At 32.7% G+C, this 27,278-nt stretch overlaps 1 protein-coding gene across 18 annotated transcripts in view; it reads right to left on the reverse strand.

Annotated features, from left to right (window-relative positions):
• The window catches only part of C2CD5 (C2 calcium dependent domain containing 5), a 104,299-nt gene that overhangs the window by 44,914 nt on the left and 32,107 nt on the right, over positions 1 to 27,278 (reverse strand). For 5 of the 18 annotated variants that reach the window (XM_047740118.1, XM_047740116.1, XM_047740117.1 and 2 more), the window contains exons 7-12: positions 26,251 to 26,449; positions 21,014 to 21,165; positions 17,218 to 17,409; positions 15,197 to 15,282; positions 14,413 to 14,445; positions 8,542 to 8,650 (exon numbers count right to left, since the gene is read on the reverse strand). In XM_047740118.1, the coding sequence (XP_047596074.1) occupies positions 8,542 to 8,650; positions 14,413 to 14,445; positions 15,197 to 15,282; positions 17,218 to 17,409; positions 21,014 to 21,165; positions 26,251 to 26,449 (771 nt within the window). Of the gene's footprint in view, positions 1 to 8,541; positions 8,651 to 14,412; positions 14,446 to 15,196; positions 15,283 to 17,217; positions 17,410 to 21,013; positions 21,166 to 22,151; positions 22,277 to 26,250; positions 26,450 to 27,278 lie in introns of those variants that run through there. The other 13 variants (XM_047740123.1, XM_047740121.1, XM_047740128.1 and 10 more) reach the window with 6 other exon arrangements.

Here is a 27,278-nt window from a genome sequence, read left to right on the forward strand (position 1 = left end):
GAGAAATTAAAATTTATTTATTAAATAAATTATATTTAAAACTATGTTACTTTTTTCTACTATGGGTCAAAACTCTTCATAGATAATATCACAAATCTTTTTTTTTATTAAGATTTTATTTTTAAATAATCTCTATAGCTAACATGGGGCTCAAACTCACAACCCCAAGAGTTGTATGCCCCATTGAGTGAGCCAGCCAGGTGCCCCACAATCTTTTACTATATCCTTTTATTTGTAGTCATGAACTGGGCTGTAGGTCAATACTTCACTGATGCTTCATTTAGAGGTAATGTCTGCACACTTGGTTGGCATCACAATTAATTTATTTTACTACTGTCACTTTACTAGAGCATGGCCATAGCTTGATATCTTGCCATCTTTTTAACATTTTATCTTATTTCTGAAATGCAGGTGAAACTGGTAAAGATTCCTATAATTAAAATAAATGCTAAATAAATCTCAGAAAGTAAAGAAGTGAACAACTCAACATAATAGGCCTTTATAAAACTGAATCCCTTTCAGATTTTAGGCAATCTCACACTTGCAACTAAGAAACACTATCTAAAATGTTCAATTTAATTCTATTTTTACATAACTCTGGAAGAGAATAATTCTGCCACTGAGAATCTTTAAAACTGACTTAAAGAAAAAAAGGAAATGGACAATTATTCAATCTAATTTTAAAATAAACAAGAAGAGATGTTTAAACAAGATCAAATGTTAGGTGGGCTCAAATAAACATTTTTAATACAATGATAATCTATGTTGTCAATGGACAGCATAAGAAAGCCATATTCTTAAATACCTCAAAATATTATTCTAACACAAAACAAATTTCCTCTAATGAAACAGAAATTACAGAGTTCAGATTTAAGTGTATATACAATCTCAATCCAGATGGGGATTCAGTACCAACCTAGGAAGAACAGTTCCATCATAGAGGAAATGATGTGCAAATTCAGAGCAGACACCAACTTGTAGTAATTTAGGATGTTAGGATGGTACCTGGGATATAATCCATATTAGATCAAACCGGAGTCTTCACTATTTATAAAATAAGTCAGATATATAATTACTCCTTACCTGTGAGATTTCCCTTTATATATATATAAAGTTATATATTAATTTACATGTCATGTTATAATAGTGTAATTAATATCCAGTCATATTAAATATATAGAGAGAGTAAAATTTATAAATTAAGGAAATTATAAATCTGACTTTTTTTACAGATAATAAGGATTGACAGTAGTCAATATGCAGTTACATTATACACAAACCGAAAATTATTTATTACATTTATATGTTGCATTACGTATAAAGAGAAGCTCACACATCATACATGGCTATATTTATGCCCTCCTGAACTCCATATACCTACTTCTTAAAACCTTATTAAAATTCTTAAAACCAAAAGCTGCTTAACTACTTTAAGCTTAGTTTTGCATATCTGCTCATGAGTACCTCTCAGATGTAGTAAAAATAACTGCTGGGATCATCAGTAGAATTCAAGTTCCAAGAAAGCCTCTCTCCATTTAACAACAACTATTACTACTACTACTACTACTACTACACATACACAGCAAAATAGTTTAAGAAATTGGTTTAAGAAATAGCCTAGACTGGGTATATAATCATGTTGTCTGCCTGGCTGAACAAACATGCTCCCAATCCCCAACATCATGCTCAAGACACAGTAGGCAAACCACAAACATCCACTGAATAAAAGATTTTTACTTAAAACTGAAAAAAAAAAATTTAGATTATCAGACTGATATGTGTATTCTATTAATAGTTCCTTACACATCTGTTGACTCATTTTGTTAAAATATGTTTAAAGTAATAATTATACCTATTTTTCTTGGTTTTGATGATTAATTTTTGACCCCAAAGTAAAACAACTATAATTCAGATGACAAAAAAAGAGTAACATTTTCTGAATTCAGACCACTAATATAAAGCTTCCCTTAGCACATGCCCTTGCTTCATTTATTAGAAGACAGAAAAATCTCAAACATATGTCCTAAAACCTACAATCTAAAATAATAAGTTTTTTAAATATTCTCAAAAACAAAAGTTATCTAGCTATTTTACTAACTCAGTACTTAAAACATTTGCTCTTAAAAATATTGTCTAAGTTTGGAAGCTATTTCAGACTAGCATTTTTTCAAACCACATTATATATCTACTTTATTGTTTCCTCTTGAGACTTCCTGAAAAAATATCTAAGCTCACAAGTACCCTACCTGAAGAAAGAATAACTTTTTCTCAACTACACTGAGACTATTCCTAATTAAAAATTGTATCAGTTTGCTACCCAGAAATAACTTTCAGTGGTAAACTCAGAAGAGAAAAATAAATAGCATAGCCATTTAAGAAGCAATGAGCTATGCCTTTTAAAATCTACTCTTAAAATATTTTTATAACTCAATTTTCAAATAGAGTTGGGTTTCCAAAAGATAGGATTCAACTGCTCACTGGGATTTTACACTTGTAGCCATGTAGAATAATTCTAATCCATCTTTTTCTCTTTCTCTCAGCTCAAAGCTGCTAAGAGACTGTTTGATTTGCCACATTCTACTAATTACCAAGTCCTGGTGATTTTACATTTTAAATATTTTCTAAATTTATCTTGAGAGTATAAGCCCTGAAGCCAGAGTAGCTAAGTTCACATTGTAGCTCAACAACTTTCTATTTCACTTAGGGCAAATTGTTATGCTTCATTTCGCTCATCCACAAAAGAGGAAAAATGCCTATCTCGGAGCTGTGTTTTGAGAATTAAGTGACCTGCTATCATACAGCACTTGGAAGAGTGACTGGCACATAGTTAAGTGCTCTATGAACTTCAGCTCTCCTATCACCACCAAATCCTAGGTCACTTACCAGGCCAGGAGTACTGCAGTGTCTCTAGGCTTGCTGCCTTTAAATGCATTCTCCATTATACAGCCAATGATCTAACATACGTGTGACCATGGGATACCCTGTCTTACTCCTATGCAGCCCATTCCGGGCATGTCACACACAAGATCTGCAAATGCTGCTTCCTCCTTTCGAGCAGCAAGATTCAGCTTGTCTTTTTCAAAGTCCATTAACCAGGCCAGAAACATAAGAAGCAAGATAAGAAAAGGTAATACTGTGATTTTAAAATAAATTCTCAGATAACTGAGTTTCCTTCTTCCTGCTATATAAAAATATTTCCTATCACTGTAGTTAACACAACCTAAGACAGCAAAGCAGAAGAAAAAGGGAAACAATAAAAAGCTGAAGCAACAAAGACATTCTGTATTCAATGGCAAGCAATAGGTATAAAATAACTGGGTAAACATCATAAAACAAGTAATGACTAGGGGATTGTTCTGCAATGCACTACTAAAGTTTCAGAACTACATTCAAAGGAGTGAACAATATGTCTCCAAATACACTGTCTGAAATATAAAATCTACATTAAGGTCATATATATCCTTCAAACTGAACTCAAGAATTACCTCTCCAAGCTTCCCTGCCACATAGTTAATCATGCCTTCCTCTTTAATTCTCTATCTTATATCACACCACACCACACCACACAGTAAACCATTAACATATTTTTCTAACTGCCCAGAATATGACTTTCACGAAAACGGGGTGACTGACATCTTCGCACATCTATCATCTAGCAAACTGTATGGTACAAAATAAGTTCTAATAAATGCTTGCATGACAGATCATATTTCATGAAATACTACTGTGTGATAAAAATGTTTCTTATATCTTTCCACATTTTAATGTTTCTGAAATAAAAATGTCTGGTAATTAATCAATATACTTAATATAGTAATGTTTCTTTCTCTTTTCTCTTGGAAAGCTATTATTAAAATGGTGATACCTCACATAATAAATGGTGTCAGAATCCAGGAAGTACAGTATTGATGAACAATTTCTAACATTAATAAAAATTATAACCACAATTATTTTTCTTACTGATGTGGCCAATTCTTGATTTTCTATGGTAATACAGGACAGCAATGGCTAATTTATTCCCCAATCACAGAAAAGAACACATAAATGATTCAAATATATTTATCAAATATTACATTTTTGTATTTCAGAATTATCACATTATTTTTCTTAACCTAATATCAAAATCAGCCTGTTAGGAGATTCTAATATCTCAGTCAAAAGCACAGAGCTATTAGAACATTAAACTGAAAGTGTCACCTTTGATATTCTTTTACTATTCTGTAATTTATATCCATTTTTTTTCATACACTCACTACCTGACTTTATTTTAAATGATGGCAAGATATACCGCTTCCTCAACCATGTTTCTCCTTGCCAAATTCTGTAGTTCTGCTTATGGGGGACAAAGTATTATAAGATTTAACTACTTTTCTACTTTCCAAGACTGTTCGTTCATCTAACACTCATCTCACCCTAAACATCTTTGCCCTGACAAGGTTTAAGCTCCTTAAATTATTAATGATCAGTCTATTCCCAATGTCCTTTTCTTACATAATTAGGCTTTTTTACTTCTTATACACTAATCTGCCTACATTTTAAAAATACATTATTTTTATTAAATGAATCCAGCAGGGTATTTTCCTCACTAAAAACCAAGTATAACACATAACATTTAAAAACGATTATTTTAATTTTAATCAATGTGGTAACATGCTGGCAAAAACCTGAGTAGGAGAGGTAATTTCCCTGAGACTTACCAACTGATGTCAGTCTAAATCTGCAAAGGTTGGACCTGATCAGATTGTTTACTAGACTGAACTTAGGTAAACCTGCATGATGAACATGAGATACTTCATAGTCAAACATGCATTACTTATATCAGAACTTACATCCTGGACCCCTAAGAACAAAAAAAAGCTTACAATATTGAAAAGATTATGAAATATTATCTAAAATGTTAAGCCTCTTGGTGTTTTGTTTTTCTATAAATAGATATATACTTTCTGACACAAAGAACTGGTAAAATCCTTCAGGCAAAATATCAGCTTCTAATACCAAATCAAAATGGTCTATTATTTAATTTCAAAAATAAAGAACATAAAAATTTACATATTTATATTAGAAGAATATGCTTTTATCAAAAAGAAAAATTGGTTTTGACTTGAAACCACATCATCAGCTGTAAAGTTAGTTTAGTTTCTCTAAAAGCTACAAACTATATTTTACAAACTATATCCATATGTAAAATTACCTAAAAAGAAAAATTAAATTCTCACATGAAAGGGGAAGGAAGGGAGCTTATGAAAGCTGTTAATCCCCCCAAAATCTGCTCTTACCAAATTTTGAAAAACTTCTGGAATTATAAATAAAAATGGTAATAGTCACACTTTTATAGTATTTATAGGATACTAAATATATTATACTCAAGTCTAAATTAATGTTTAAGCAGACTTTAAGCTTATCAAACTAGCCATTTAATACTTATATTTAACAATTAACATCTCTTTAATTGTAAAGCCTATGTCAATTACTGATATGAAAAAACTGTCCAAAATGTAATAAATATAATTTAAATTTAGGTTTCTGAAAGTTAATTAACTGACAAAAGCCATTTGTAATTTATGGTATTTCTATGGTTTTGGTTAATTCATTTTAGTTAACACATTTTTGTATTTACAATTCTGTGGAAACTTTAAGAGTTACAACATAGGTACTGCAGAATGTATCTGTATAACTGAATTGCCATTAAACCTATTTAATCTAGAACATTTCTAAAAACTTCACTGAGCTGCCATAATTTTTGTCAGCATATGTAGTACTGAATGACCATCAAAATACCTGAATTGAAACTATTCCAGTCTAGCAGTTTGTAAGATCTTGTGTTACCCATAATTCCGACAAAGGCTGAGTTCAAAACAGCAAATTAGTAGATCAGTTTTAGGTGCAGAATAGTAGGGAAAAAAAACAAAAAAACACTACAAACAAGAACACAATTGACAATACCACTCGACAGCAACTGGAAAGACACAGACAGCAGAGTTAATAAGAAGTAGAAATAGAAAGAGAAGAAGGAGCATGCTATCATAATCTAACATTAACTAAAGTCTAGTTGTTTAAGATGATGACCTTGATTTTTAAAACCACCCCATTCTTGTCCGTGTTGCTTAATATTTAACAAAGGAGGAAATTCTAAAAGAACTAACTCCAGAATAATAATCTATAGGTAAAAGGCGGTAGTGGTTTAAAAATAAGATTTTATTCCTTCTACACTCAAGTGTAAAATGAAAAGTTCCCATATTAACTAGAAAAAAAATAGCTGCAAGATTCGTTTGAGAGTGCAAATACAGCATTTTAACAGCACAGGCATCTCAATCCATCTTAAGTTTCTCTCGGCAGAGTAACTCAGTGTCATAAAATCAATATATCATTATCATGGTAGATGCTAATCTAGAGGAGTTTTTTGGTTTTAACATCAGCTTCTTTCAACAAATTAAATCTTTTAATAATTATTTATGAAATATTAAGAACATCAATAAAATGTTCTTAAGAAAATCTTCCTTTTTTAATGCATAATACATATATAAAACCACCCCCAAAAATGTGATTTTTATATCAAAATCATGTAATAGTGAAACCATTAGAATATGTAGTTGATTAAATTGATCAAAATTAACTGAAAATAAAACAAAATTAAAATATAACTTGTATATCATTAAAAGCATTTATATTTATATGCCCATAATCCTTTAGGAAATAAGTACATTAGTAACTAGGATTTCCTACATGTGAATCGAAAAAAAAATATCCTGATAAGGGGAGGAAAGGAAGAGAATGGATAACTTGATAATTATAATACACAAAATGTATTCTGTATTAAAGATTCCTGTGTTCTTCCCTCGGCCTGGGTTCTTATATTTCTCACACTGCTAGAACAAACTGGCAAGCATGATAAACCCTAAAAAAGAGTTTTTTGTAAAAAGTAATAGGATTTTAAATACAGCTCTCTACTTAAATTTATTTAAATAAGACTTGTTTGTTCTCCCAGACTCTATAGCTTACTCAGAGTACCTGGAAGCAACAATAAAATCAAAATGTTTTCAGTAAACAGAACAGTTAAATATATTCCTGAAATCATTTTGGAGCTTATCAGTGGGCACCATCTAGCAAAATATTTGAGTCAATGGTCCAAAGAAACGCAGGTAACAAGCCTTGGGTCACGCCCAAGTTAATGTCAGGTATATTAACTCAGTATTTCCTTGCGCTTTCCAAATAATTTAAGTTCCTAAACACAAAGATACGGAACTTGCAGAGTCTCCAATGTCTCAATACATTAAACTGGCATCAGTCTAAATGTGCCTTTAATTACTACAGAATTCACAAATACTACATGAAGAAAAGATCTTAAATTGATTTGAAAAAATAAAGAAGAGCAGAAAAAAAAAATAAACCAGAGAAGAAAAAAAGAGAAGACTAAGGCTTAAAAGATGTATTTGTTCAGCTTTAAGAGTTAAATAATCCTAGCTACTATTCCTCTTCTGAAATCTCGTTCAAGCTCTGGGAAAAATTCCATTCTGCTCCTCTGGAATTATTAACTGAAAAGACATCAAACCGCAAGGCACACATTAAATTTTTTTTTAACTTAAAAGAATGATAATGCTCTGTATCCTCAAAATCACTATCTGCAGTGTTTTTCATAAAATAATTTCGAAGTGTTTTACTCTTTTTGTAGCTGTCAGTACAAGCCTCAGGAAGAGGTTATTGGAAGTGACAATTTAAAATTTTCAAAAATATGTATGTATATATGCCAATAAGAACACATAACTTTGGCTTTTTAAGTATGTCATCAAAATAATAAGTGACTTGAGCAAATTACTGGGAATCCAGTCAATGAGAGATGCAAGAACACACTCCACACAGAAAGTTTCTACCACACTTATCATGCTTATTTTGGATTTAGAAAAACCATCAAAGCATTCCTAATCCAAGGGCCTGAAATTGAGATTGATTTGATGCCTTTCTTCTTTTATGATCATGGCCCCATGTTTTAAAGGAGTGAGCTACTATTCTTACTTGTTTGCTTATGTAGAACAAATAGTTTTAGAAAAGAAACCAGGAATGCACAGACAGCACTATTTTTTTTAATTCTTAGACACTACACAATGTTTATAATTACATTTCAAAGGAATACTTCTTTTAGGAATAAGGAAATTACTAAAATAATCTATGAAGAGTTATTGCTAATGAAAAGAATTAACATCTTAAGATAATGGCCACAATGGTCAAATTACAAAATTTGTTGTCTGCCTGGGTCAAAGAAAAAAGCTGACTGAAAAGTTACCTAGGAACTCCTTCAAAGTGATGCCTGGCCAGGAAAATGAATCAATATTTGTTTTATATAAGAAAGCTAACTAAAATATACTTCTACTTATTTGATTATTTTTAATCAGAATTATAGCAAATACTTAAAGCAACATGCCAGTTTATACTTTCTTTTCCATTTTTCTTTTTGGATAGACTTGATTTTTTTTATTATAAGAATCAATTTTAATAATCCCAGTTTAAGTAAATGAAACGCTGAAAACAAACTTTTAAAGAACATACCAGGATTGTGGATACGATCCAAAAGCTTCACAGAGCGTGCACTAACAACACCCCCAACATGCATGAGAAATCCAGGAGGAAATGCCGTCAAGGTAAAAAATGGAAATTCCTAGTAGAAAGAAAGGGGGAAAAATATAACTGACCATGTGTAAAGTACAAAAAATTTGCTTGTTAAGAAGCCTGATCCCCATAGATTATATTCATACTATGATATGAATCCTATCTCTTAACAAAAGGCTACCAGTTACACATTACACATGCTTTGTAATTAAATGTCTTCTTAGATGTTTAGAGTTCCTAATCCATTTTCCCATATATATCATGTTATACAGAATCCAAACAGTCTTTTTATCAATTCTCAATGAGAAAAAAAGGTTCTCAGAGTTTTAAGATATTTGAACACACTCTTCCTTCCTTTCAATATCCTACTCTGATGCAAATTCACAGTGAGATATGGGGATTCCCCTGCCCTTAGACGCTGAGTCTACTCAGGGGGACAGAATCCTCCTCACATAAACACACCCAATTCCAGGCTACTGGTAAAGACTCTGAAGGCCTGGTGCAAGAGACCTACAAGAACGTGGAACTAAGGGAGGAGTGAGAGAATGAGCAGTGTGGGTTAAGAGATTCAGGGAAAAGCAAAGGGCAAATACCAAGGTCAAGAGGGTACAGAATTGCTGTGTAAGATAATTTACTCTATCAACACCAGGGAAGCTGGAAAAAATTTTAAGTACATAGATGCATATTAAGGAAAAGGGAGAAGAAAGTAGATGACACCAAGGGAGGAAATAAAATTCCCCAAGTTCTTCTAAGTTTCATTCTCCCCTTCTCTCTCAAGGACATCAATCTCATCAATTTAGAGGTAAGGCAGAAATGGGAAAACAGAGAAAGGAAATTCATTGAGATAGCACCCAGGAAGAAAGCAGAGCTCCTGTGGCTCTCCAAGTATAGAGGCCTCCCACATTACACAAAATTGGATGCAAGCAAGGAAAATTTAATATCTGCCTCATATGGCTTTAAGATTACCATAGCTCACTTAACCAGAAGTCACTTACCAGTAGCCTCAGCTATTCAGAACATAACTGAGAGCTGGAAAATAAGCAAAACAGAGCTCTCAACAGTCAAAAGAACTGTCATACTTCCAAGTACTAAAATTTATGTACTTGATTCATAAGAAATCCCTACAGATCATATCCATACTATGCCATTCAGCAATTATAAATACATATTTTTAGGAACATATTTTAAAGTCTAGCAATATCTTTTTTTCTGACCACAGCAATTGAAATGCAGTAAATGAAAGCTGAGAGATAAAGACATACAGAATACTACTAGAAGCAGGCACATTTAAAGCAGCAAGATTATTGACTGGCTACTAAGCATGGAGAATACAAACTCACCAAAGCATAATTCACAAAGCATAGAAACTTGGAGTCATTTAGCACAAAGGCAAACAGTCCTGCACACTTCAATAACCCATGAAGACAAAGTATAAAATATAAAGAAAATTTAGAAATAAATTCAGTTAGAATTTAAAAGTAATATTTAACAAGGGTAAGAAAAACCTAGGCTACGTTTAAAAAAAAAAAGAAAAGTAAAAACCTATCTATGGAAATGGATAGGTTTGGCCCAGCTGACAGGCAAAAAGAAAAAAGGGGAGGATAGGAAGGCAATTTCACTTACATGTATTATAAAATATTTAGTCAAAAATGCCTCCTTATTTCTACCTGGTTTTTTAAATATAAGTTTTAAATGAGAAATAGACAAATAAGTTTATGCTATTAGAGCTTGTTTGGAGGTTCTAGCAGGGTAGCGCAGCTACTCGTATACCCTTGACCGAAGAACGGTCGTCTCTCTATTGGGGAAGATTGTCCTCTTCGACAGAACACTCAGCTTCGGGAGGGATGTATATGGAGCGGTGAGGGAGGAAGGGGATACCCGCCTAGCCAGCCAGATCAGCCGAATCAACCCTGGTGATCAGTGGGGTGACAGATGTCGCAGCCAGATCGCCCTCACATCCAAGTTTATGCTATTAGAAACTTAAATATCTTACCTAAGTTAGGCCTTCATGATTTTTTTCAATTTTAAGTAGACAGTTTTTAAATTTTCTCAAAATACTGAAGTATAGTAGAAAAAAGCACTTTACATTTAATCTTTATACTTAAACATTTTAAATATTCTGGACAAGAGACACTGAAAATAAAACAGCTAAATGGAAAGCTGTACTTTCTTCTGAAAGTGAGTAATAAGTTAGGTAAATTCACATATTGGAAAACATCTGAATATAAGAATTTAGGTGGGTATAAAAATTAACCTAAATGATTTCTCTACTTGAGATTCTGATTCTTTTTCCTAAATTCCAGAAGATGGGATAAAAAGAGACAAGAGGGAAAGCATCATAGTAGAGTTGGTGATCATAAGCAGAAAAAGTAGGGGAATGGCTGCCCAAAGAGGCAGATGATCACTCTGCTAACTTAAACTCTGTCCTACATGTCCAATCAACACACCTAATTTAACACACAAAATTTAACCTGAAGTACATAAAAATGGCATGGTTTGGGTGCCTGGGTGGCTCAGTGGGTTAAGCCGCTGCCTTCGGCTCAGGTCATGATCTCAGGGTCCTGGGATCGAGACCCGCATCGGGCTCTCTGCTCAGCATGGAGCCTGCTTCCTCCTCTCTCTCTGCCTGCCTCTCTGCCTGCTTGTGATCTCTGTCAAATAAATAAATAAAATCTTTAAAAAAAAAAAATGGCATGGTTATTCAACCAAAACTACATCTTCAGATAACTCTCAGAAAAACTATTGCAAATACCTACTGTTAAATACCTATCACCTCCACCCCTCTCACCAGTAGCCAGTGACTACCAGTGACTGTTAAATAGCGCTCATCTCCACCCCCACTACATAGTGACAACTGTGAAGTACTTACAGAGTGCCAGACCTCGGCAAAGTATCTTAAAACTATACTTTATAATCTTTCCCGTACGCTAACGTGAGAGTCAAGGAGGCCTCAACTCTATGTGAGCAACAAGCCTTATCATCTGGCTTTTTGAAATTTCTGATTAAAACAGTGAGACAAGGGGCGCCTGGGTGGCTCAGTGGGTTAAAGCCGCTGCCTTCAGCTCAGGTCATGATCCCAGGGTCCTGGGATCGAGCCCCGCATCGGGCTCTCTGCTCAGCAGGGAGCCTGCTTCCCTTCCTCTCTCTCTCTGCCTGCCTCTCTGCCTACTTGTGATCTCTGTCAAATAAATAAATAATCTTTAAAAAAAAAAAAAACAGTGAGACAAGGTGTTGGTTTTAATCTCTAGTTTATCATTATACCTGATGAATTTGTAGGTTCTTTTCCACTGAAAAGAACAGCTTCCTTAAGATCAGCCAAGCCCAACCCGTTTTCAATGCCTAGATGAGAATTTCAGGACCACAGAAGACATTTTCTCTGTAAAGTCCTAATATTTATAGTGCCTTGCCTTCTCAGGTCATGATCTCAGGGTCCTGGGATGGAGGCCTGCACAGGGCTCCCTGCTCAGCAGGGAGCCTGCTTCCCCCTCTCTCTCTGCCTGTCTCTCTGCCTACTTGTGACCTCTTTGTCAAATAAATAAATAAAATCTTAAAAATAAAAAAGTTAAAAAAAAAATAAAGTACCTTGCCTTGTGGTACAACTAGGTGGAAATTTGTATGTTGACATTTTGACAATAAGCCAAATGCATACAGCATAAATCTATTTAATACCATGTGTTCAGAGACAGGCTAGTTGGAAAATCTGGGGACACAATGGAAGTAATTTTTTAACATTTAAATAGAATTTTTCTTAGAATATATTTAAATAGTTTATTTTTCAACCAAGTATTCTTTTTATTTTCCCAAGAAATAAGAGTCAACTTTCTAGATTAAAAAAACTCCATGCCAGATTCCTACTGTGATTTTATTATATAATTTTACCCCATTATTGAAAACATCACAATTATTAAAAGAGTTTGCTTTATATCAATGTTTCCCAAAGTGTGGTCCTCACTAACAGGTATTTCACATGGCAGATTCCATTGTAAAAAATATTTGGGAAATACTAAGTTAAACCAAGTCAACTAGGTTTCTTTACTGAGGAAAAATATATCTCCCAGCATCTGAAAAGTAACTTCATTTTTCTTATAAGTGAAAGAAGAGTCATATTGAAAAGTAAACCTATTTGCTTTACATCAAATCATTCATAGGTAGACCCTAAATGTAATCAAATTTGTATCTCTACATCTTATCTCCTAATCACTTGACACGTATTACCAAGATCCTGTCAACTTATTTTTCACTGATTTTGTAACACTTTTATTTTTGAAAACTGTTACTTGAACCCTTTAAATAAAACATGCTGGACAAAGGTTCTCTTTTCCTAAGGGCAGGGGGGAAGCCATACAATTTATGAAGGATGGCAAGGAATAGAAATTAATATTTTAAAAATGAATATAAAAATGATATTAAGTATATGTTCACCTTGATCTAGTATTCAACTTGACAGAGTTAAGGCATATCTGAACACATATGGGAAAAACTCTTCATACTTCTGTACAAATTTTTTCCCAAAACAAAGATATACTAATGACCACCACAGGTGAATGGGAAAGCTAAAGACGAAGCTTGTTCTATTTATTGTGTACCCAGGATAGTGAGGTAGTCTCATAAACTCAAGTAACTACTGCAGAGTTAGGTAACATAAACATATTACCAACTCGGATTTTATAAGGTTGCAAATGAAAACTATAGTTCTCCCACATCTTTACTGTTAAGTCCATAAAGATTATCTAGAAATGTATACCCAATGTAATAATGTGTCCAAAACTTGAAGAATGTTTAAAAGCATATTTGAAAACATAAATTTTATCCAAACTAAATTTAAAACAATTTTTATTGATTAGTATTTTTCTTCTCTTAAAGCTAGATGTTTACAAAAGCTCTTAATATCGATAATAAAGTCACAGGCACAAGATACAGGCAAAATCTCATATCTCATACCAGTTTTTCTGTTCCTATGAATTCTAGAACAATTACAAGGAATAATCCTAGTGTAAGGAACTCTGTAGAGAATGTAAAACTGCGAGTGGGGAGGAGGTAAGAGCATTCTGGCCTAAGAAAGAGTCACACATACCTTCCCCCTGACCCTCTTCTCTGTGTTTCCAGTCTCTTTTTATATTTGGTTTCAATAAATGGTCCCAATGTTTAAGTGGGCTTTTGCACAACAGTAGCTGGTATGCCTAAAGTTGTGAAAGCAGCTCAAGTGCAAATGCTGCCTGCTGAGGGGTAAAGCAAACCACCTTGTACCTCTAATGTCTCATCACACTGATTGATTAGCTCAGCTCTGCTCTGCTCCCCCCAACCTTGTCTGCAAGGCAAAGGGTACATACAGATACTTCTGCACAGTAAAGAAAGTCTAAAAAAGGAAACTGTTAGATTGTTTGTAGTAACAGAACCTGAAAACCCTATTCTCAAAAAGCTAACCTCTAGAGATGAAATATCTTTTTTAAAAAAATGCATTCTTTTAAAGGTATTTACTGTTTGATCTTTTTTTTTTAATGCTAGTGTAAAATGGCAACACATAAAAGAAAATTCTGTAAATGCTTATAAACTTCCAAATCAGACACAATGAAAGCTATGGGACTGTGCCTTAAAATAACTGACAGAACATATAAATAATCATGCACTGTGTTAGTTGAGTAGAAAAAAAATGAGCCTCATAGTACTAATAAATTTTTTAAAAATGCATTACGAAAAGAAATAAAGCTGGCAACATTTGTTAAAGCTTAAATAAAACTTAAATGATCAAGATTAAAACTAGAACAGCTATCAATACAAGAAAAAGGCTCTCACACATGTTCAGAAACATACCCGCCTTCTACAGAACCTATGAGGCGATCCTCCCTTAGCAATGAAGTTTATACAAAAAAAAAAAAAAGAGAAAAATCATCCAAAAATTGTGACTCTTTATTTTCCCAATTAACAAAGTTAACTAAACATTAAACTTATAATAATTAAAAGAGATGTATTCACATACCAAATAACCACACTGTTTACTGTAGAAATACTGAATCTGTGCATTTCTTACCCCTGAGATTGGCCAACCATAAAAATAATCTCAGCATATAAATATATTTATATACTGAAGAATTATCTTTTTTTTTTTTATTTTATGTAGTCTCCATGCCCACCATGGAGCCCAACACAGGCTCAATCTCACAACCCTAAGATTAAAACCTGAGCTGAAATCAAGAGTCTGATGCTTAACCAACTGTGCCACCCACACACCCCAAGAAAGATATTTAATACAGCACAACTGAAATATTTTTTTCTGAAAAATGTCCACTATTTCCTTTTGTATATTATAATTTTAAGGTAAAATGAGAAATGATTTCATCACTCAATGGATATTTCCAAATAGATTATTTCTAATAAAAGATTAGAGGATTAAAAAAAAAAAGTTACAGAATTCCAAATTAAAATTAATTATTCATAAACAAATTTCTTTAATACCTTAAATAAATTTTGGGACTCTGAAATTATGTTACATATCCATGATCAAACCAGTTTATGGAAATAAGTTATAAATATGTAGAAGCATGATAATAAAATCATATTAACAGTGTAAGAATAGAGAATATTGAGTGTCTCTTACCCTTTGTTCCAGTGCTGACTGAGTCTGTTGTCTTAAAAGAGCTTTAAACGGCCCCCCTTCTTTTCCAGCACTACCACTTCCCATTCCTACAGAACATCAGTACATAAATAACCAAAAAACAACTATAGAAACAGAAAGTTAACTGCATTCATCTTCATAAATATCATGAGTCAAAATCTCTTAAAATGATATAAACATTTAAAGTACTTGACATGCAATTAAGCATATATTTTACTATTTTATTCACAAAGTTTTTAGATGCTAAAACTGTGATCACAGTGAGTTTCAGATTCAATCTGTTCTAAAACTTATTTTTAAAATTTTGTTAATGTATGAATTTTTGTATAATATTCAATTTTTGAAGTGTTGAGTGGTCTTCTAATACAAAATAATCAAGATACTACCAATTACAATTGACCCTTGAACAACATGGGTTTCAACTGCACAGTCCACTCATACATTGATTTTTTTTCAGTAAGTACAGGACAGTACTATAAATGCACTTTCTCTTCCTTATGATTTTCTTCTAACATTTTCTTCCCTCAGTATATAATTGCAAGAATACAGTATATAATACATGTAATATAACTGTTTTAATTGACTATTATCAGTAAGGCTTGTGGTCAAGAGTAGACTATTAATAGTCAAGCTTTTGGGGAATCAGAAGTTATATGCCCATTTTCAATTTGCGCAGGGGTGTAATGTGTTGCTCAAGGGTCAACTGTACTTACTATGCTCACAATTTAATAATACTTACTAAAAGAAACCTAGAAACATCAAATGTTTGTTTAAAAGTAACTATAGAGAGAAGCACGTTTAATTGTGCTTACTTAAAATATTCCAAAATTCTCTAAAGAGTATGAATTTTAGGCAATTTTGAAATATAGTCCAATCTATTTTCTGGTAACTTCCCATTCCTAAATATAACATTCATGACAAAACACTATTAACATTCATAGTTTTCAATACTCATTTGCAAAAATCAACATAAAATATTTTTAAAAACTAAAAATCACAGACATGTAATAGACACATCACAAATGTACATAGTTATGGATGAGAAGAATTATATTCCCAAGCTCTAAGATGTATTTTTTAAAGGCTTAAGTTTTAATTTCTTTCCCTACTTTATTTTATTCTTTTGATAGTACCAATAGACCAATTATGATCAAAGTATTATAGAAAGTAGGGGACAGGTGAGAAGCCTGTGTTCTAGAGACTAGAGTTAACAGTTCAGTCCCACCCTTTCGAAACTGAAGATACATACAAATTTACTGCAATGACTTAAAAAAGGAACTAATTTACTTTCACATTTTTAGCTGTTCTTGGATAAGGAAACAAAGGTTAGCATGTGTATAGTCCCATTCTCTTCTTTAAAAATAAAAAAGGAACATATTTTTCTTGTAGGAACCTAAATATGGGTTTTAGAGACTATACAATACTAAACATAGAAATGAAACTAATATCTTTGTATGAAGCATACTGAAAGCCATAAAATAAAATGTAATTTTGTAGAAGTAAATAAAACATCAGAAAATACAGCAGAATAATTTGAAAATCAATGCAATGGACAGAAAAAAAATAGATAAAGAAAGAATACCACCAAAATGAGACTTAAACCAATTCAAACAGAATAATTTACTAATGTAACCATATGGCTTAGCAACATGATGGTGCAGGTCCGAAGTGAATGGAGTTGGTGTGAAGGGAAAGAAAGTAAAGCATCTAAAACAGAAACTCTAGAAATAAAAACCCAATAATCCTTGGAAATATGCAGATCTATGTCCTCAGACATATAATTTTTTTAATAAATAAAATGACTTCAGCAGAATATTCATAATTATCCAACCAGTAATCCTCAACCATCATTGTAATCATTTAATTCTGTCCACCAATAAGAAAAATAAGAAGTATGCCCTGTGCAAGACACCCAATACTTCTTTAATAGTATGAAATAATTACTTGTTTTCAAAGGTGAGTTAAAATAAAGGGATTAAAAAGCTGACGTAATGTGATCCTACCAGAAGCAGCCAGGAACAGCTCTTCACTGAAAGAAACACTTTTCCTCAGAACTGGGCTGACAGGGCTAGAATGATGAGGGGGAAGGCTAGATTCCGAGAGTAGGAGACAGGACTTTTTAAGATGAAGGGAACCACAAGAGAGAGAGGGGGAGCTGGGACACAGGTAAATCCTAGGCCCCTGTGAGTAAGGTGCTGTGGAGGAAAGTAGCAGAGAAAAGATGCAGATTCAGAAGATGACCAGAAAATGCAGAATAAGGAAAGCAATGATGAAGCAAAACATAACAGTAAAAATGGATTTTAAAATGCTACATAAATTACACTAAGCATATGAAGTCATTAGCAAGACCATCTACCCAACACAATATAAATTAAAGGCATAGTCTAAAACGTAGTAAAACCTTCATAGAACTTTGCATTTGTTAAAATTTATTAAATCACTGACATGGGATTTTGTGCCATTATAATCACTTGGAGCGGATTTCTCAAAAACACTTAAATAACCTGCCTTTTTTGGGTTAAGAATGTATAAAGTTAAAAGGTATATTTTGTAAATTTTTATTTATTTTTATTTTTTTTTTAAAGATTTTATTTATTTATTTGACAGACAGAGATCACAAGCAGGCAGAGAGGCAGGCAGAGAGAGAGAGAGGAGGAAGCAGGCTCCCTGCTGAGGAGAAAGCCTGATGCGGGGCTCGATCCCAGGACCCTGGGATCATGACCCGAGCTGAAGGCAGAGGCTTTAACCCACTGAGCCACCCAGGCGCCCCTATTTTGTAAATTTTTAAAGCCAGAAACTCACTGCCTCAAATATAAACATTATCTAAAGTGGCAAAATACAGTTCTTCAAATGTTACTAAAACATATCACTTATGAGTATTTTAATTTAATATCCATAAAAAATAAACAGTACCACATTAAATGGTTGCCATCACTAATTTGAAATAAATATTAACTTCTTTCTGTGCATCTTTGAGATATATATTACTCCTATTCTTTTTCCTCTAAAATTTTAAATATCCAAGTTTGATCATAATACTGTTTGCATTTACAAGGATTTGAGTATGTAAGGGGCAAACACTCTCAAATCACAAAAACTATACATGGTTAAAAGCTTGACTTTTTTTTTTAGCTTAAGTCACGTGTCAAATCAATATCCTAACACTAGCATTCTAAAATTCCACTCCTACTAGTTGAGTACTTGAAAAAAATATGAAAATAAAGCCTTGTAAAATGTCAAAAATTAGAATTTATAGAAATAAATCAATATGAATTTTTTTTAAATGAGACCTATCTTTTAAAAAAGACAATAGCTGGGGCACCTGGGTGGCTCAGTGGTAAAGCCGCTGCCTTCAGCTCGGGTCATGATCCCAGGGTCCTGGGATCGAGCCCCACATCAGGCTTTCTCCTCAGCAGGGAGCCTGCTTCCTCCTCTCTCTCTGCCTGCCTCTCTGCCTACTTGTGATCTCTCTGTCAAATAAATTAAAAAAAAAAAAAAAGACAATAGCTTTAACTACAAACAGAAAACCAACTTTCTCAGCCTAAAGCTTTGTTAACTTTATTTTTGGTTCCCTGGTTGCATATAATCAATCTATCATAATCAGCTTCCCCCCACTATTCCTCAAGAGACTGGTTTCGTATATAGGTAAATTTGAAGGCAAAGAATTATGAAACACACACTCAATTATAGTTTTAGAAATTTTAAAACAATTGTAATTTTGTCATTTCAAATCTCTTCTGGAATATTCAAAGATATTTAGGGATTCACGATAAGTGAAAATATTAAAAAACTGTTAATGTTCTGTAAGTATGCTATTAAAGATAATGAATAGCATATGATAGTAGAAATACAAAATTATTTAGAAGCATCTGATAAATACAGAAATACATGAGAATCAGTTACTATCATAAATAAATCTTTAAAAACTAAAATTTTGGAACTAGAAAATAAAATGTAAAAGAGCTTTCATTGATAATACAATTGATTGCCTATGAGAAAGATAAGGGAACACAAATCTGATTCAGTTAACTTATTACTTGACAATCTTTTTCAGACTTGGCCATTTGGTGAATTAAAGAAAAGGCAACAGAAAGACCAAGAAAATACTTCCAAAAATTTGTCTGTGATATGACAAAGAATAAGATACAGATAAAAATATTGAAAAGCAGCCTAGAATACACAAAAAACCAATGCTCAAAGCCTGAAAAAAATTTTTTAAGAAAACTTATTCTTTAATACTATTCTAAATCTTTCTTGTTTTGATAGGCATGAATTTGGAGGCCAGAATCTCATCCTTTATTTAAATAAATAAATAAACAAACAAACACACACACACTTCACTATGGTTGGAATGGTTCAGTTTTTATGGTATAAATATGGTTAAGATGCCACATTAAATAGCAGCAATTACTATCAAGTATCTCATGATTTGGGGCACTTACGTGGCTCAGTCAGTGAGTGTCTGACTCTTGATTTTGGCTCAGGACATGATTTCAGGGTCAGGGGATTGGCCCCACGTGGGGCTCTGTGGTCAGCGGGCAGTCTACTTGGAATTCTCTCTCTGATCTCCCTACTGTCCCATCCCATGAGCATGTGCGCACACTCGCTTGCTGGCTTACGCGTGCTCTCTAAAATAAATATATCTTTAAAAAAAAAGTCTCATGATTTTTAGACGTTACGCATATTATGTATACGTAAATAAAGAATAAAGCTATTGTCTTCAAAAAATTAGGTATCCATAATTATCTTCCTCTCACTCTGTGACTACATTTATATAAAAATAGATACTAAATCTACAGGCTTTTTAATTCCCTTTCTTTAGAATTAGCACTGGTTTTCAAAGTTGATTTCTTTTCATTGTTTTCATAAAATCTGGGATCATTTTATAAATTTCTTGTGTAACACACAAAAGGTTATTAAAGATAAAATGACACAGGAAGTATGCAAAATGTTTTCATCAATCTGGAGAGAAAACTGATAGACAAAAACAATATTTATAAAAATTGTTAACCACTAACTTTTTAACTTTTTACATTTTACTCTTCTTAATGATTTGAATAACAATTCTACTTTAAGAAGTAATGAAATAATTTGATTTTTTAAACAATTTTTATCATAAAACATTCACAAAAACTCACAGAAATTATTCATCAAAATACAAATAGTAGAGGGAAAAACTATAAATTGCATACCTTGAGAAATATGTAAGAATAAGTAAAGCAAAAATGCTACTTTCTAACCTAGAGAGCAAGACTAGCAAAACCAAACATTTGAAATAGCAAGAAGTTAATAGATATATGTACTCCAATATAACCATTTCAATTCTAAAAATTTTTTCATAATAAAATCTTAGAATTAAATTCAGAAATAGAAAGAAAAATGAATTTGAAAATGTTTCTACTACATGAGGAATTGGATAGCAAACTACTAATGTTACCTTCCATTCAAAAGCTTTAAGATATTATTCCTCATAATATGAACATGAAATGAAAAAATGTCTACATGCAAAAATAAATTCTGGACTTCATATCTACACTATGATTAAATCAACAAATACAGATCTTTGAACAAGATAATTTCTGAGCTATATGAAATTTTCATATTTTAATGGTAGTAACTGAAAATGATCAGTATTCTATTATCTTTTAACTTAAATGCCAAAAATAGGAGGAAAGCCTTGGATGGAAAGCTAATAAAGAACAGAAACAAATCTGGAAAAAAAAAAAAAGAAAGAAAGAAAGAAAGGAAAGAAAGAAAGAAAGAAAAAGAAAAAGAAAAAGGTGGGTGGAAGCGCCTTACCAGTTTTGGGTGTCAAACTCAAATCTGTGTCAGAAGAAGAGGACTGTCGACTGTAGGACTTGGAAGGTGAAAAGGAATAAGTTTGGTTTTTCAGAGGGGTTGAGGGTCCTGATGAGTGAGTATTGGGATTGGGATCTTCATTGAAGGGAATCCTGCCAGAAGAAGGTGGAGAAATATTAAGCAATCATGTGCCAAAGGACCTGACGGAAGGCAGCATGATCCAAACACCAGGAATGTATTGGGCAGGGCCAGCATCATTTCTTAAGTGTGGAGCTGGGTATGAGGCCAAAGACAACCAATTGCTGTTTAACCATTCATCATTCTCCAGATAAATAATTATCTGCACTGAAACAGTTAATAAGCCAAGTAAGTAAGCAAAAAAGCATGAAATGACAGACTAAGGGGGTAAAAAATATTAAAAGGAAAAGTAAACAAAAAAAATAAATACATGACTGAAAATACTTTCAAATAAACAATGCTTTTTTAAGTTACAAAGAAAAAATGATGCTGCAAATGGTGTGTGCAAATATTCAGAATAGTTTTTATATTTGCACACACAGATATCTTCAAAAGAAAAATGTTTCCTTATCCTATAGCATCAAGAGTGCCACAGCTAAAAACACAGCAGAGAGAAAAATGAATATAGCTACACAGAACCATTGCATTTTATGCAGAAGAGTTGCTTACCTGTTTTCCAACAGCTCTCTTCCACAGAATAAAACAGACCCTACTATGTAACAGGTTTTGTACATAAATAAAATAAGAAAATCAGAAGCTTTGACAGCTATTTCATTTAGAATCCAATCATCAATTTTATTTCTAACCAAATGCAGAAATAATGGCAAAACACATACTGGAGGATACTCCTAAGTCTTACAGGATGCATACATAAGATAGGGTTCTTACAGGATCTATGGAAGAGACTTTGGAAGCTAGAACACTTTCACTTCAGAGTAGTGAGAGCCTCTGTGGTGGCTACATACTGGATTTCTTCACTGCAGCTGGACTTCAAGTAAGAAAAGGAGGAAGCAAAGACTTGTGGCACCTGCCTACACTACGCTACCTGCCTGCCTGCCCTTTACAGCCACTCTGCCTGTGGCCTGCCTTCCCCAGCTCTGGAGTCTGAGCAGTCTCGTACCAGTATAGATGAGAGTGGGAACAGACACAGAGAAGTTCTGAGTAAGTCGTGAGCCAGTAGCAGTGTGAATTGGGCTGTTGTGAGTCGAGCGGCATCCATGGCTTGGAGGATGAACCAGCGGAGACCTGAGGGAATTTGTAGTCAAAGTGGAAGAAAAGAAAACAATACATACAACAGATAGCAAGGTTATGTTAAAATAATTTCAAAGGAGCTTTAGTTAGGGGAGAGGAATTTTTAACCCCCAACATGCAAAAAAACAGACTGAAATTTAAAAAGAATAGCTAAATACTAACTTGTTAGGATACAGTTATAGTTTTAAGGGATCAGATTAATAATTAGGACTGTGAATAAGAAAAACAGGAATAGTGGCATTAAATAAGAAAGACTAAGATTTGGATTCTGAGTTGCTTTAAAATATTTTTGATCACCATAAAGTTTACTACACGGGGACAAAACACCCATAAAAATGAATAGTCAAATATAAAGCTCTTATGCTGCTTCTGAAACTGAATTCATATAATTATATTTTTCTATAAAGAAAGTTTAACAGAGCTGTTTCTGTCTATAATAGCAAGACAGTGGTACTAAAGAATATGAAAATGACAGCATAAAGAAAAATAAACTAAATGGATACAAGCAAATATAAACATTCCAGTATTTCAGCACTCCAAGTATATTGCTTTCCAGATTACACTGGAAAAAAAAAACAAAAACAAAAAAACAAGGGGACACTGCTTTTCAAAACACATTAATAAAAAACAATGTAGGTAATTTTTGTGTGGCTCTCAAATAGAATATATTATTTAAATTTAAAGAGTCTATTAAACTACATTCTGAATTGAAATTTTTTATCAACTGACATCCTGCAATAGATCATATCTATGTGGATGTATAGATATATTTTCATCACATACACACAGATATATATTCACATATAATATTTAAATTTTCATGAAGAAATTCTGCTAAAAGGGCATAGTTACACTGGGTAGGGAAAAACAGCATATTAGACAACTAAGAATCCTGTACTTATATTAGCAATTATCTCACTAAACAGTGCCTTTGCTTATGCATAAGGAGGGAAAAAGAATCATATGTGAATATACTCTGAAAAACTACCATATCTCCATTTTTTTAAAGCAGATCAAGAGTTCAACTTTTCCTGGCCTCTTCTTTTTTACTGGCCAGTGAACATTCCCAGCAATCACAATTTGTCAAGGTTCAAACATGAGCTATCATTAACAGGCAATAATGGTCCTTCACAGAATCTACAGACTATTTTCTGAAAATATCACCGGTTTTACGATAGGGCAATGTTTCTGTTTTTGTTGCTAATTTAAAATAAAAATGTGTTTAATACAACTGATAAAAATCAAACATCTTAATGGTGACCTATTTGTATACAAACAACAGTGAGGTTTCGTTTTTGTTTTCTCTTTCTCTGTTGAAGTGACTAATGTAGTTAAAAATTCTAAGAATCAGTACTGTACAGAGGAGAAATTACAGCTAACATCTCTTAAACAGTACTTTTTTTTCAAAGTAGAGAAGCAGTACGTCATATTTAAATGCACTTTCTACCATCGAGATAGTTCAGCAAGGAAATACCAAAGAGATTTATATCATTCATTACACTAAATATCTGAAAGGGGAAAAAAAACAATTAAGTAGAACACAGTATTAATAAAGGTAAAATAAAATGAATAAAATAAAATGAACATTGTAAAAGCCTCAAGTTATGACATCTAGTTAAAATCCAAATATAATGGACCATCACCATATGTATTCTTGGAGTTCTAATTCTTATCAGTCTTCTTGCATGAAAGATTACCTTGCAGTAATACACCAGTGACATTTCTAATATTAAATTCATTCAGACAGGAACATAATCCAAACTACCTTTTATCAAATTCCTCTCCAGAATCAATGTTGTAATTAAATGTCAAAATAATCATAATCAGTTAAATCATAAAACAATTTAAACTAGCAACCAAAATTGATTCATTATCAAAAATACAAAGAAACTGGCTGAGATAAAGCAGCCCAAGTACTGAGTTGTTTTGTTTTGTTTTTTTTTAATAGCATGACTGAGGTAGTAAGATGTCTTCCAGAAAATCTTAATGAAGCAACTTAAATTCTTCATGATGTGAATATTTGACAACTTGGGGCAAACAGGCTACAGCAAAATTAAAAAAGCAGAATATTTACACGATCCCAGAAGATTTACATTAACAGAATTATTCTTAAATGTAGCCAAAACATATTCCATTACTATCACTATATCATTTTAAGACACCAACAGACAATATAATATTCTCTTTCTACTAAATAATTTAATGAAAAGAGGAAACCCTCAGACATCACAGCTGCAAAAGCAAGGCCCCTTCAGGCAACTTAGATAAAGCTGGAGGATGGCATGAGAAGGAGGTACTCAAGTCTTTACTTAAATTTGGTGTGGAAAAAGAAAATAAAAAGTGAATCCCTCAAGAAGTTACACCTGCAATCTGACTCTACCTGTGGCAGGAGGCAGTTCATATCTTTTTAAAACATATCTTAAATGGAATATAGAGCAAATTCACTCTTCGATTTATTTAAAACAAGTCATTTCACTTGCCAAGGTACTTTCCAATAAAATCAGGCAACATATATATAATATTGTGCTCTCTCATGACTAAAATTTAATCTGCATGACTAACAGGAAACAGTTAAACAGAATAAGCTTAACAGGAAAATCTCATTTTTAAAAATATTGTTAAAAAAAAAAGTTGAATCACCATATTGTACACGTGAGACTAATAGAACACTGTATATTATGCTGGAATTAAATTTTTTTTAAAAAGATTGTGATTGTTTTCTAGTCAACCTTTCTTGACTATTGTTAATCCGGGAAGCATTTCAGGTTTTCTGATTACAGAATCCTGACTCCTTGATGATACAGGGCAGGGGTCAGCAAACTACACAGGTCAAATCCATCCTGCACCTGTTTTGTAAATAATCAGGTTTTACTGGAACACAGCCACACTCATTTATTTGCATACTGTCAATGGCTGTTTTCATGTTACAATGGCAAAGCTGAACAGTTATGAGCAAAGATTAAATTATTATTTACCTGTATCTTCTGGTCATTTACAAAAAAAAATTGTTGACCCTTGATCTAGAAGAATCTCTAAATCAGTGGGTCTCAATGGAAGTACTACTGGCATTTAGGATGGAACAAGTCTTCATTGTACAGAGTTGTCCTTTGCTGTGTACAACAGTGAGCATTTCTAGGTCCCAACCAGGATCTGCCCCCATACCCCAATCATTATGACAGAAAATTTTCATTTTAAACATTCCTTGTAGACAGCACCATCCCACCACATTGAGTATCTTCTGCCTTAGACAAAAATGATATCACATAAGCCAAATCCAGCCAACCAAAATGTTTTGTTGAATCACACTCAGTTTTTATAAAATGTATGAGCCTAAATTCCTTTAGCTCAGGAACAGCAAACTCCTTTTTTTGGTAAACAAAGACAGGAACTATATGGCTAGTGCATGAAATATTTACTATCCGGCCTTTTACAGAAAGTTTGCCAATATCTGCTTTACACAATCCTCAGTACTCCCTATTTAATTATACTCAATTATTTTATTTACATAAACTGTCCTCTGTAAACATTTGCATGAGACCCCTGCATGGGTCAATCCTTCCTGCTATACTTCTCCTTTCTATACTATGTTGCTAATAATAAGCATAATTGGATTATCAGGTATAATACTGGGTTTTAAGCATTCCCCAAAGAATAAATAAAAATTCCATAAATACCCATTTTATGCTCTGAATATACAGTGCCTAAAGATCTGAAATAAGTTTAGTTTTACATTATTTAACTTGAATTTCGTATTGATAAAGTATAAATAAATTATTAGGAATAGCTAAATAGATTAAAGCTTCAGATTTTCATGGCCATCTCTGATAATAAAAATTACCACAGGAAAAAAAATCACCATATTAAAAAATGTATGTTAAACAACCCTACTAGAATATTTCAAATCAAATGAAAACATAAAAGTAAAAGATAAAAAGCTCCATAAGAACGATTCATTGATTCATACTTACTCCTTCATTTCTTTGGATGGGGAATTACATGCAGGAAGGAATGCTGCTGGGCTACTTAGTTTATCCAGTGTACACGCTGTTCCTATGGCTCGTACCACTAACCCAGATTCACCTTCCAGATCAAAACACTGTAAGTACCCAACAACTGCATTTCCTCTCATTTCAAGCACTTTCAAGCCGATCTTCCTTTGCAGTTCACCTGCAAAAAAAGGGAAGAAAATGCATTCTGCTTTAGATCTTCACATTACATAATATAAAGCTGGATATGGTAGCAATGAAAAAAGTCAAAAAATCATAGATTTTTAGAACTTGAAAAGAACCTAAAAGATTATCTGCTCTAGCCTCCTAATTTCAGGGAGGTAAGACATTAACTAGTTGCATTTTACAGATGCAGCAAAATTAAGATTCACTCATTCATGCATTCATTTACCAAATAATTTTTGGTTGTGTACTATGTGCCTGGCATTCTTCCTTTCTTCTAAGTGCTAGAAATACAGAGGTAAACAAAAAAGATATATTATTTAATATATTAAATGACATTATATATTATAGTAAGTATAAATATATTTATAGTGATTTATAAATATTAAAGTATAATTGATATATTTCTAATATGATATAAATGTGTTTATATTTTATATTTAAAAACAAATTTATTATATATAAATATAACATTTATATTTATTAAATATAACATTTATACTCATTTATTGTCTGATATACATATGTGAATATACATACATACATATATATACACATACATATGTACATATACATTTTAAATGAAAAACAAGTCCTTCAAAGAAAAAAAAATGGGGTAAGAATGGCAGGAAGAAGTACAGGGAGCTAAAACATATTGTCAGAGAAGAACTATGAAAAGGAAACAAAAAACATTAGAGAGATTACCTAAACTCTGATTATAAACAAATGCTAGAGGAAGGAAAACTAGAACCCAGTTTCCTACTTCCTTGCTCAGGGTTCTTTCCACTATGCCACTTCTTGAGCACAAATTCCTTTTACTGCCTAGT

This window comes from Lutra lutra, chromosome 8 (genome assembly GCF_902655055.1).
Source record: "Lutra lutra chromosome 8, mLutLut1.2, whole genome shotgun sequence".
NCBI lineage: Eukaryota > Metazoa > Chordata > Mammalia > Carnivora > Mustelidae > Lutra > Lutra lutra.